At 28.3% G+C, this 13305-nt stretch overlaps 2 protein-coding genes across 4 annotated transcripts in view; both read right to left on the bottom strand.

Moving 5' to 3' along the window:
- Positions 1 to 654, bottom strand: part of LOC106793346 (prostaglandin reductase 1-like) — a 3750-nt gene extending 3096 nt beyond the window's left edge. Inside the window, exon 1 of the mRNA XM_014760209.1 lies at positions 426 to 654. Within this exon, the coding sequence (XP_014615695.1) occupies positions 426 to 531 (106 nt within the window). The 5' untranslated portion in view covers positions 532 to 654. The remainder of the gene's footprint in view (positions 1 to 425) is intronic.
- An 816-nt stretch (positions 655 to 1470) lies between these two features.
- Positions 1471 to 12744, bottom strand: LOC106793344 (HEAT repeat-containing protein 5B). Of its 3 annotated transcripts, XM_014760204.1 has the most exons (35): positions 12641 to 12744; positions 12228 to 12402; positions 11932 to 12143; positions 11707 to 11854; positions 11503 to 11613; positions 11223 to 11406; positions 10978 to 11138; positions 10626 to 10875; positions 10398 to 10541; positions 10068 to 10318; positions 9845 to 9956; positions 9493 to 9745; positions 9306 to 9415; positions 9055 to 9218; positions 8811 to 8843; positions 8429 to 8503; positions 8058 to 8333; positions 7689 to 7970; positions 7425 to 7614; positions 6943 to 7112; positions 6540 to 6861; positions 6185 to 6451; positions 5921 to 6102; positions 5599 to 5844; positions 5284 to 5503; positions 4934 to 5209; positions 4697 to 4859; positions 4501 to 4616; positions 4143 to 4427; positions 3811 to 4047; positions 3559 to 3710; positions 3268 to 3481; positions 3167 to 3181; positions 2922 to 3067; positions 1471 to 2801 (listed from the first exon to the last, which is right to left on the bottom strand). In XM_014760204.1, the coding sequence occupies exons 2-35, from the start codon at positions 12357 to 12359 to the stop codon at positions 2625 to 2627; spliced, it is 6276 nt and encodes a 2091-aa protein (XP_014615690.1). In that variant the 5' UTR covers positions 12360 to 12402; positions 12641 to 12744; the 3' UTR covers positions 1471 to 2624. The 3 variants fall into 3 exon arrangements, with proteins under 3 accessions (XP_014615690.1, XP_014615691.1, XP_014615692.1); XM_014760205.1 differs by lacking the exon at positions 3167 to 3181; XM_014760206.1 differs by lacking the exon at positions 8811 to 8843.
- Between the last annotated feature and the right edge of the window lie 561 nt (positions 12745 to 13305).

The following is a 13305-nucleotide window of genomic DNA, read 5'->3' as shown; positions in this document are numbered from 1 at the left end:
TTAGAATCGCGATATCTCAGGAATGGGAACTCTTAGGAAAGAAATCGTTAAGACCATTTTTGTAGAGAATTTTAAGATCTACAACTTTGGTTTGAAGTTTTTTTTGATAAAACTTACYGTTTTTGAGCAAAATCCAAAAAACCTAAAATTTCGACCTTTGACCTTGAATAACTTTTAACGCACACATAGAATCGATGGGGATTTTTCAGACTTTATTTGTAATGGTAAACTACAGCTCTCCACCAAAATTTGGCTTTCCGGCAATTTTTGTAACTTCAAATGTCTAAATTGACCGGACTACTATGTCTATCATAATTATATCAATAGATATATATATATCTCACTCTTTTATTTACATATAAATCTCGATTTTGACGAATCATGATGAGTTGTCTAATCGATAATAATAGATCTGTGCAACATACCGCCATCGGAAATCGATGGTAAATCTTCTTCTATTAATTTCAAATCCGATGGCTTTGGTTCACCTTCAAAATGTTTAACGACCACAAATCTTTTTGCTTTTACCATTTTTTAACAATATATTTAAATTATATATATATATATGTGTAAATTATAAAATTTGGAAGAATAAACAATTACGTGTTGCCCGTACAAGAGTTAAACGCTGAATGATACAAGGCTATGAGATATCTTATATCTGTACGTATTGAGTATATATACATACATATATTACATAACAGTAAACGTGTTTGTGTTTATCTGGAGAAAAATTTTATGCGCACCTAAAAATAATATTTTATAGCTTGGTATTCGAAGTATACTGTATTAAACTAAAATTGTTACATATCATATTTATGTATTTTTTATTTCAGAGTACTAACTAAAACTATAATCATATAATACAAAATTACAATTTCATAAAATAATGTTTTATTGCGTAAACATAATTAAAGATTACACTTAAAGAATTTTTTGGAACTTTATTGTAATGTAAAATCTACATATTTGTGTTTTCGTCTTCCCCTTAATTTTAAATGATAATATAAAAAATAGTAGAACTTCTAACAATTATACAATTACTTTCATTATGGTTCACGCAACTACAAATTTATTTTCAATAATAATTCCTCTATTCTTGTATTATATTAATATTCTTTCTAATAAAATTTTTTGTTATTCGTGCCTTTTTACACGTAATATCAAACAATAATATGATTATTTCAAAATGCACTGTAAATTTAAGTAAATAATGATATATCAGTAATATTTTCTTTATTATCAATTGACTTTTTTGTGAAAATTACTTTGACTATATTTTATGTTTCATACTATTATTACAGAATTTCTTAATTTGTTCTCAAGTGCATAGATAAAAATTAAACGTAATTCTTGTTTTCTCGTATTACACATCTAGAATTACCTATATTAGTGTCACATTTAAAAGAAAAAATTACATATTATTAGATAATTATTGTTATTAATTTACTACATTTTTCTTTTTTTTTGTAAATAATCAATATCAGTAAATATTTGCCATTTTGTAATGACATTAATTTATACACAATACAAGAACATTGATTATTTTTTGGTTTACATAGATGTATAATATATACATAGATATTTAATAAAAGTAAAAGTTCTGTTATATAAATCCTGTCACATATTATTAAATAATTTAATTTGACATTATTACAAAATCCACTAATCATGATTTTTATTTCATAGGAATTCTAAATAAATAAATATATCAAAACATTAATACGTATATCAGTTGTGAAAATACACGAACAATAGTCATGATATTGGTCATTAGTTTTCAAGACGAAGTGTTACATAATATTATAATATTTTCATGTTTTCTTTTATTTTTTTTTCCTTACAAATATTCTATATTCTATCTCTTCTTGTGCTTTTACTATTATTTTTTCACGACACACAAGTAGACGTTGTAAGTTTGAATCATAAGATAAAATTATAAATTCAGAGATATCATGTTATACAGTAAATTAATATTTACTCTCTAGATATAAAAGATAATTTTTCTATACCTAATATATACAATTCATTTCTAATGTAGAATATTATTGAATTCGGAAGAGAAGACTGGAAAAAATTAATATAAGAATTAATCCTATTGATAGGTATAATATAGTAAACTTTAAAAGTAATATATACTTCTACAACAAAAAATCCAATGGTTTATGTAATTTAATTGAATGAATAGAATATATTCTAGATATATCAACATATTATGCCATTCGGTGGCATCACGTTGATGTCACAAACAAATGTATTGGACAAATGCCAGATATCAAAGTTTGAATTTATTTTTCCAATCGTCTCTTGTATAATTTTCAAATTTCTATAAACTGATATTATTTTTATCTAAGTACAATCACACATGAATCTTACTAAGAAAAAAATTATGTTGGAAGAATTTATCTAAAATTTTATAGTAAGTGAGATATCAGTATATCATAGATGTATCAAAGAAATAACTGGATGATATTTCATTTTTTTGCTTGTCAATTAGTTATCCAGTTTTAAGAGCTAATTATATTATCACATTTGTTCTATACCGTGTGTGGAGATAACATGTTAAAAGATTAAAAGATATTATATGATCATCATTTATGAAACTCCTGATTATACTATTATAGCTAGTTAAAATTAGAAAAATCTGTTTTTAATTTTATAGAAGGTGTGGACATCTTGAATTGATGTTTTACAGGTTCTATAGGCCTAGAGTGCCTTAATGCTTGTTGGTGACTGGATCTTACCGCATTTTCCAATTTAGTTTTTAACTCCGCCGATTGAGACATTAATGTTTTAAATTCCTACAATCGAAATTTCATTTATATAAAATCGAAAGGTAAAAATAATTTACTAAGTAAGGTGCTTTCCCCTCCCCCCTATACATACACATAAAATATCATTTCATTCAATATGTAAAATACCTGTGGATATTTTGGTCCTATTTTATTTAGCCATTGAAAACTTTGCTGATGTAATGTTATTTGATATTTGGAAGCATTTTGAAGTTGATCACCTTCCAAGAGATAATTGATTAGAATTGGAACTAATAATGTCAACATTTGTATACCTGATAATTAAAATATAGATTAGATTAAAAGATTAATCAAATTATTATCTATTAATTTAGTGTGTGTATTTTGTGTGTACAAAAGTTTATTTCACACACCTTGCAAGAGATCTCCTGAATGCAATGTAACATTTATATCTTATCAATATTTAATCATAATTTAATAAATAATATTAAATTTAATATTTTATCATACATACGATTAGATAATTCAGCCAATCCTATAAGAGCTTCTACTGTACTGATACATTCCAATGTGAAAGAAAGTTCTAATTCGTTCGTAACTTGTTTACTCTTATCACTATATAAATATTCCACTAATCTAGGTGCCAATGAATGAATATAGGGAGTACTTATCATACGTTCTGGATGTAAGAATATCGTTCTCAAGGTCTGAACACACTTTAATTTAACCTGAAAAATATGTAAGATTTAAAAATTATTCAACTCTAAGACCTCTTTTGAATATATTCTTTTGTTTTTTTACTCACTAGCATATTCTCTGACTGAAAAGCATGTCTAAAATGATTTATACAAGGAAACTGTAAATTTGGTGCACTGATAACATCTGGTAATGCATGTAGGACAAATACAGCAATACTTAACATCATCGCCACTTCATCCATTTTTGTTTCATCATTACCTATAATATATAAAAATATTTATATTATATATACATAAATATATTTGTTAAAATAATGAATTGTTCTATTTGAATATACATATATACATGCACAGAATACCTGTTTTAGCAAGATCAATAACTTTTGCTAAAGCACTTTGTAATAGTCCCGTCCACTGAGTTTGGCTTCTATCATCTTTTGCATACTTGTTAGTAGTAAGACTTTTAACGCAATGCAATGCTGCATGAACAGGTGTTTCTGAACCTAGTTTTCCAAAATCATTATCAACTCGTACTGCTGTTTCTCTTATTACACCTGTTGCCAAGTATAATAAAGTTGGTAAAATTGCTATAGCACCTAAGAAAAAAGTAATATCAATCAATATACTTGGAAAATATATCTTTATGTCTATATATTATATTTTATAATAATAGAATGCAAGTAAGTTGTACCTTGTGGTGAGCAAAGTACTGGAAGTGATTCCATTATATTTAAAGCAGAAGCAATAAGTTTTCCACTTTCTTCTGTTGGTATATAACCTTTTTGAGATAAAATAGCAGTCGCACTACCTGGATTAGGATTTAATGCCGGTATCTGACGAACTAATAAGCACAAACATACTTCTAACAAGGCAAAGACTAATGATTTGCCTGGTATAAGTTCTCCTGTTTCTCCTCCTTCACCCAATAAGTCAAATTCTACTTTTTCGTTATTTTCTTCGTTTGTTGGTGATAATTCTGTTGAACATATTTGTGATATAAATAATATTTATTAATGATTGTTTATACATAAATACATATATTTTCATACCTTTTTGTTTTTCTTTCTTTTTTTCTGTCAAATCTTCTTGAGCTGCTTTCATTACTTGTTTTAAAACTTCCATTGTTATCATTTGAATAATATAATTTCCTCTTGTTAAAAGTAATCTTAAAAAAATTATATTTAAGTAAATATATAAAGTATCTATTTAGAATTTGTAATTCATTAGTTACATGTATGTACATACCTATGTAAAACATTACACAATTCAATAGATAATGATTTGTCTGTAATTAAAATTTTACGAGCCCATACAGAATCAAGTAAGGTATATAAAGCATTTAAACATGTTTCTATATTTTGTGTAGACTCAGATGAACGTGGACTACACAATGCTTCCATACATATTCCTATAATATGAAAATAAGTGATTTATGCACAATATTAGTTTTAAAAACGTTTTGACATGTTTACGAACACTCACCAAAAAGTAGGTGGAAACGTTCAACATTTGTATCAATCCTAGTTGAAATATTATTATTATTACTATTGTTATTGTTGTTGTTTAAATTATTACTAGAAACATTTGAAGTTTTTGTTTCATCATTTGTATTTGACATTCCAAATCCTTTTGCGTTAAGCCATAAAGCAGCAGCGTGAAGTATTGGGGCCCATGATTCTGCATAATGAGGACGAGCAGATTCCATTGTATCTGTCGTATAAAAAGCCCCACCGTCGTGTGGTAACTGGCTGGAGAATTCTACAATAATATATTATACTATTTAACAATTTTGTCTAATGTTGTTAAGAAATCAAAAAAATCACTTATGTTACCTGGAGGTAATGAAAGTAAAGCATGATCTCTCAAAGCAGCTAACCAATATTGACTCAAACTTAAAAGCTCAGGTTGTACTAAACTTAACAAACTTTCATTTTGAAATTCGAATTCTCCAAATTCTTTACCAGTGCTATCGTCTGCTCGATTTATATTAGTAATTGACGTATTATAACTATTTAATGCTGTACCATCCTTAATCATAGCAACTACATATACCTGTAAAAGATTTTAAAGTATATATTTTTGTCTTGCAAATCACTAAATATTTTCATAATTTTTATAAATAATTGAGTAACTATGTTGGGCCATACCTCTGCCCATGCCTTTAAAATCGCTAGACGTTCAAGAGTAGACAGACTTTCATTGTATAGCTGTGGACGTGTATGGCCTTCTCTCAACTTTTCTAATGAAGAAACAAGCAACTGATGTACTCTTCTTAAGTCATTTAAATCTCTAGCAACACCACTTCCAATCCAAGCACTGCAAGCTTCGCAAGCAGCAGCTGTTACATGAGATGCTGTTTCTGTAGAAAATGCTGGTCTCAATGCAGCACCTACCTATGCAATTAAATACACATTACACTAATCATAAACACAAATAAATGTTATATATAATACAAAAAAATATAATTACTTGTGCTTGGAATTGTTCAAGTAAAAGATGTCCAGGAAATTCTGGTTCAGGAACTTTAGCAAACTTATCAATAATTTCTTGTAATGTTTTAAGACCTTCAAGACGTAATGGGTCACAATCACTAGTTGCAGCCATAAATGCCATTCGTACCAAGTCAGAGAGATGTAATACTAAGAAATCACCTAAAATTAGAAAATAGAGATATTTAAAAAAAACAAAGATACAATTTTAATATAACATTATTATATTATGTATTAAATATACCTTTTCCTTTAGATAATTGCATTTCTTTAGCTAATGCAAGATCAAAATGAGCTTGCTTATTATTTACACAAGCAGCTACTATACGTCTTACACATTGAGCAGCAAAAACTCTTGTTGGCCATCGAGGAGTTATGGATGGTCGTTGTTTTGTAGATTCATCAGCATGAAACTCTGCTTGATCATCATCTCCTTCTACATCAGTATTTTCATTATCTGCTGTACTGTCTTCGATATTTGCAATATTCCCTTCTTCAGTTGTACTTGATTCTTAATGATTAATATTTTTTTATTAAAAATTTATTGATTCTTAGCATATAAGCTACATATTATTAATGTTACATATTAGATGCATTACCTGATGCAATTGTCAGTACATCCTTACAAAGTGATAACCACTGAGACAAATTATCAGCAGCTAATATTTGTAACATACTCGTTAATGTATCATGTATATCTTTAATTAATTTGCTATCTGTTTCTGTGTCTAGCATACTAAATAAAACTCCTGGAAGCCCTGTTTCTGTTATAACAAGTCCTTCTACTACATTAGTACCTCTACTTTCATTTGCTAGTGTCATTGCATGTTCACAAACTTCTTTTGCTTCACGTTGAACAAGTTGACGAAGACACGATATAGCTGCTTTACGCAAAAGTAAGTGATTGCTTGATAAGGTTCGCTAAAAAAAGATACTTTATTGTACAAAAATAAAAATACTATAGTATACAATTTTGTGTGAAATTATTTTAAAATTACTTACGCATAATGTAGGAACAAGAGAAGATAAATTGACGTGTCTAGGTGCAAATAAATGTAATTGTTGAAGACATCCTGTAGCTTCAGCTTGTACAAGTGGATCTTGATGATCTTGCATAATAGCACAAGCGCATAAAAACGATGATCGAGCCATGCAAATCGTTGTAGTATTCCCTGGAAATTATTTTATATAAAAAATATATTCTGATCTATATATTAAGTTGTCCCATAAGTTCATTCCTTTTTTTTTATACGACTTCAATAGACGATATTTGTTTTTTTAAGGTTGATTTACTATGTTATATATGAACCGTTCTGCTCTATTACTTTCTAAGAACATAGCCGGCTGGAAGTCATACATAGTGTCGCACGGATAGAACTTATGGGACAACCTAATATATGTCTATTTCCTCTACCTTTTGCGGATTCGAGTAGTATAACATACTAACTTTTATAAAATTTAATTTCTTGATTAACACAATTTACCTTGTAATTCTGGTCCTATTGTTGTAATAAGAGCAGACAATACTTTTCCTATACATTGATGTACATCAATATAAGATTGAGGAACATTTAGAAGAAGAGTTAATGCCAAAGATAATGTAGGTTCCACGTAACCTCGGAACATTGGTCCACCTGAATCAGCTATAAGGGCAAGAGCATGTAATGCCCATACCTAATCAGAAATTAATTAATATTATCAGAGACTTATAACTATATTGAACATAAAAGTATTTAGTCATGTCTTGCCTGCACTACAGGAGATGAATTATCTTGTGCAAGAGCAAGTAATATGCTAACGCTAGTATTGAGATGTTGACTGGAACCCATTCCTCCAACATATTTATGAAGGCAACCTAATGCTAAAGAATGCCCTGTTCTACTTGCAACATCACGAGCAGACTTTAATCGATCAAAACTGGTTTGTGCTAATTCTGCTGTGAATTTAGGATCTGAAATAACTTGTGCCATTCTTCCAACAGCTTCTCCTGCAGCCCATCGTAAGATAGAGTTACTGCTTACAAGTGTACTCTACATTATAAAAGAATATATTAAGGAGTATTTTGAAGTAAATAAAATCTTTCAGAAACAAAATATTTAAAAGTTGTAAAACTTTACTATAATAAGATTAGTCGCTGATTTTTTAACATCTTCTTGTCCAAAGCCAGTCTTTGCTTCATTGAGTCCTTTTAAACCACTTAATACAGCCGTAAAAACATTCATTTGTATGGCTTCTTGCCTACCAGATTTTGTATGCTTTATACATTCACTGAAATGATCTAGCATTTGTAATCTATGTTTATTTGCTACACGAGGGAAGATTTGTCCAAAGAGAGAAATAGAAAGATCAATAACTGCTACTCCCAAAGGCAAAGGTCCAGGGACTATTTCATCCTGTACATAATGCATTATGAGTAAGTATTCTTGACATATGTATAACATCCATTATCATATAAATATTGATATTTATAATAGTTATATTTACTCACATGAGGAACTGGACGATATAAACAACAAGAGTTATGTTCTAATGCTCCAGACCCTGCAGCACTATTGGGTTGCAACTAAAATAATAGCAAAATCTTAATAATGTAAAATCCTTGGATTGTATTATAAAATATTTTGTACATAATTATTTTCAAAACAAAAAGGAAGATATAAAGAGAAATTACAAGAAATTATGAGATCTAAAGCATGTGAATAACGCAATAAAGAAATAAATTATATAACTTATCAAGCGTTTTAATGCTTTAATTGAAATAAATAGTTTGATGAAATTAACAAAAAAGTTGTAGAATGGATAATAATTTACGAACATAAAATCCTGATGTAATAATCATATAGATACATCTTGCAAGACATATTACTCACATGATCCAAATCTGCCCTTCTGTTTGATTCCAACTGGACACAAATCACAGTAATATTTAATTAACTTGCAATTATTTCTCTTATTAATACTTCAATTCATAAGCAAATATAACAGTTTCATTTACAATACATATAAACTACTTATATTTAAGATTGTACTGTATATATTTTTTAAATGAAAAGAATTGTAAAAATTATAAATAATATTATAGCATTTTGTAAAAATCCAATATATTACACTTACTTGATCTTCAATCATACGATGATCCGTTTCTTGTAGCCATGTACCAAGAATGACGGAATCATTAGCATGACAAACAGTACGTAATAAAGATGTTGTCGTATTCCCAGGATTTTCCGTCAGTGTAAATTCTGATACTAACATTCTTAAAAGATGAGTATAAGAACCTATGTATAATATATTTAATTAATTAATATGTTCTTATGTATGCTTTAACTATAAGTTTTAAAGTAAAATTAATATTTTATGTCTACCTTCAAAAGTTTGAGGTGGCAACAATAATAAAGTTTCATATAAACGTAAACGGACCATAGCAGCAGGGGCCTTTAATTGCTGCCCGTAATTTTTAAGCACTGTAGATAGACTGTGAATAATATTTTTATAAAACAAAATTGTCTCTATAAATTTGCAACCATAAAAGTAGAATATTCAGATATTTACTTTGTTAACATTGCAAGCGCCGATTCAATTGGCGTTAAAAGTCGTCTTGTAATATCGTCGTTTAAGAGTTCTGAACAATGTAATAAAAAGCTATGCATAGCAGATAAAGCACCTGCTCGACCTTCTAATGTTACTTGCCAAGTAAATGCATCACCACGTGCTTTTTCACTTTCTAATTCTTTATTTGAACGTGGAAAAGAGTTCCTCCATAAAAGTAACATTCTTGGTAGTAAACCTTTAACCACTGCTGTACCTATTAAACATAATATAAATAACCAAAAATGTAAAATTTGTTAAAAATCTATAAATTGTCTTAGAAAATTATTTATAATCGTTGATATTGATTATATACCTAGTGTCATTATAGCTCCAATCAAAAGCCAGCCAGCGTGGGTTCTATTTAGTGACAAACGACTATTTTGACTTGCACTTCTTAAAAGTTCCTCTGCTGTATTGAAAATTATCTAAAATATGTTACACGCATATTAATGGAAATATAATTTTACTTTTGATACATAATTCCATCATATAAATAATACAGCATGTGTTATTAAATGTATTGAATATAAAATTACTTTTCCCTTTGTATGTGGCACACCAAGTGGTGAAAAACGAACACTCCCTAAAACAGCAGCAAGTGCACTACTATAACCAGCAATAGCCTCAGGTGAACTTCGCATATTTTCAATACCCTCTACGCATCTATCAATTAAAGGTGTAATTTGACTGGGGACAGCGACACAAATGCAACGCAAGCACCAAGAAGCTGCAAGTCTTGCTGCTTGACATGGATGTATTAAAACAGCCATGATTGTATCCGTTAAACCTATATATACATATATAATATAAATTTTTTAAATTAACAACACATTTACATATCAATAATTCTAAGTACACATACGTACTCAAAGATTGATCAGATAATAAATTGGATGCTGTTGTACCCAATCCTAATATTAAATTTCCCATTTCTTGAAGTGCGCATACTAGTAAATGTTGACTGAATAATGTTTCTTGATTGCAGTCTTTAGCATTTTCTGGACTAAAATCTGTGGAAAGTATATATTGGTTATTATATATGGACTTATTTATATAGCAGTAATTAATCAAATACTTATAATAATTAACATTACCAATTGAATTCATCTGTTTCAATATTATATGTGCTATTTCTTTACAAGCAGCAGCTTGAGCTCCTTCACTGAGTAATTTTCCTATTGTACCATGTAATATAAAATTAACACATTTTCTCGAATATACTGCATCAACATGCGAATTAGCTGCTTTTGGATTAGTTACGAGATCTAATACATGTGCTACTAATACACCGATATTTCGTTCTAACCATGTACCTCCTAACATTTGAACAAATACAACATATGCCTGTGAATATAAATATACGATTAATTATTGAAATGAAATTATTTTATGTATATTAAAAATTTATTTAAAGTTTTTAGAGGCAAATTAGAAATTCTGACTTACATGAGTGACACCGACTCGAACTTCTCTATTTATACTGGAAGTACCTTTGATTATTTCACCAGTACCTTTTAAGAAACCAACTCCACCTCTCAAAAAGCCTGACATTAAAATATTTAACACTTCTTCCAAAGATGTTTGTTTACCACCTTTGTTTTGTATAACTGCAATATCATAAAAAAGTATAAAACTAAATCCATACTTTTTCAACATATTATAACCGTTTAATTGTTTATAAAAGATATTACCTGCTAGATTTTTTCCTTTAGGAGTTGGAATTTGTGTCATTGCCACCAATGAGCCTAATAATTTGGCTACAGCGCATCTTACTTCATAATTTGAGCCTTCAAATGCTCGAAAACACAATGTTGCTACACTTTCTATCTCTGTTGTACAAAGGAATAGTGCATGATTTAACATTTCTAATAAGCACTGTAAAAAGAGTATGTAACTTTTAGGTAAAACAATTTGTTTTAAGTGCAATATATACACAAATGAAAATAAAACAATACTTCGCTAAAGATATACCTTTGCAGCAGCACACCTAACAGCCATTACCCTATCAGTTAAATAATGTCTAGAAACTTTATATATTTCTTTGTGAACATTTGTTATTGCAGATCCCATACCAGCACATACCTAAAAAATAATAAAATTAATATAATTTGGCATTATACTTATGTAATTTAATTTAGTCTAACATCAATTTATTTTATTTTTCGTTATATTTACCTTTTCTAAAGTATGCATAATTTCTATTCGCGTTTGTGATTCTGCAGAACGTAAAGATTTTATTAGAATTTGTACAGTTTCTTCATAGGATCTTCCCATCATTCTTCCTAATTTTTCATACATACATCCGACACAACATATCGCAGCTCTAAAGAATAATAATTTATTAACTAATGATTAAGCAATAAATTCTACAAAAAAAAGGGTTTTAGTTTTTTCACTTACAATTTTGTCGGTAAGAAACTTGGCGAGTCATCTTTATTTTTAAGAATATCATTACACTTATTAACGGTATCAAATAGAAGGAACGTATCACCTACACTAAATAAAGTAGCAAGACATCTTGCAATAAGACGTCGTGTGGGAGGTCCAGGTGCACCTTGCATGTGTTTAGTCAATTGTTCTACCAATTTTTGTTGGCATCCTTTTATGTCACTCTTTAGTTTCACATATAAGAAACATAATGTCAATATCCTTGAAAAATGATATATACTTAAAAATTAGAAATGATTAAATATTACCTTTTGTGCAGCAACTAAAACTTTATCCAGAAAACGTAACCATTCAAATATAAAAACTGGTCTTTTAGCTTCAGGAATCTGATCAAGAGCATCCTCATTGAGGGTTAGACTATGACTCAACTCCATCATCATTTCTATGTGTTTGTACTAATTTTAACCTTTATTCACTATTTTGCTAAATTATTAACAAAATTAGTATTTTTATTAATGATTTGTAAGATTGATAATCTTAATAATTATTAACATTAATAGATTCATGACTTTTTTTAAATGTATGGAATTAGATATCAATTTATTGGAATATTTAAAGCATAAGCATTGTACCATCTAATTTGTACATACTTTCATTTTTTCTTTATTATTTTAAACGTTATTATTTAATAACAATCATAAATATAAAATATGTAACATACCAAATCAAACTAGAATTTATTAATTCGTCGGTTGTGTGTGTGTAACATTGCTTTTATTGCTTAATCTTCACTTGTAATTTCCCCTTGTTATATATATATATATATATATATGATATTATCAAAAAACGATTAAACGTATATAATGGAAAAAGTTTAATCTATATTATGATTAAATATCATTTTTGCCATTAAATTTTATCATTATTGGCTTAATTTTATACGATATATTATATAAATTAAAAAAGCAACAACCAACTTCCTCTCGATGACAAATACTAAAATATGTAGGGCAGATTAGAGGCTTCAAAGCATCTGTGAACAAAACTGACTACAATTTTAATTCTACATCTTTGAAATCAGATGGCGCAACGATATATTGCTGCGGTGTTTTTACTTTTCCAATCATTACTAGTATAGAGAACATAATTGTTATATAATAGGAATGTTATAATTATTTTAACAAATTTGTAGATTTTTACGTAAATAAATTAAACACTATTTATTGGTGACTTATCAAGTTACATTGAAATGCATAATGCATTTTATTTAATATACTTTTAGATGATATTTCATAATTATTAAGAAATCAATGAACATATATAATTATACAATATTTACATTTATTACATTACTATATTCTTTATATCATGATCTTTCATGTATGC

This window comes from Polistes canadensis, unplaced genomic scaffold (genome assembly GCF_001313835.1).
Source record: "Polistes canadensis isolate GaletaPanama2010 unplaced genomic scaffold, ASM131383v1 scaffold_13, whole genome shotgun sequence".
Taxonomy (NCBI): Eukaryota; Metazoa; Arthropoda; class Insecta; order Hymenoptera; family Vespidae; genus Polistes; species Polistes canadensis.
This window is presented reverse-complemented; position numbering and strand designations above follow the sequence as displayed.

Bases quoted from the DNA above. Each gene is read 5' to 3' on its own strand.
- LOC106793344 (XM_014760204.1), bottom strand. From the start codon at position 12,359: ATGATGATGGAGTTGAGTCATAGTCTAACCCTCAATGAGGATGCTCTT. The intron at 7,971-8,057 runs GTAAAGTTTTAC...TTTATAATGTAG, and splicing joins CAGCGACTAATCTTATTATA to AGTACACTTGTAAGCAGTAA. The intron at 6,103-6,184 runs GTATATTTAATA...TTCTAATTTTAG, and splicing joins GCAATTATCTAAAGGAAAAG to GTGATTTCTTAGTATTACAT.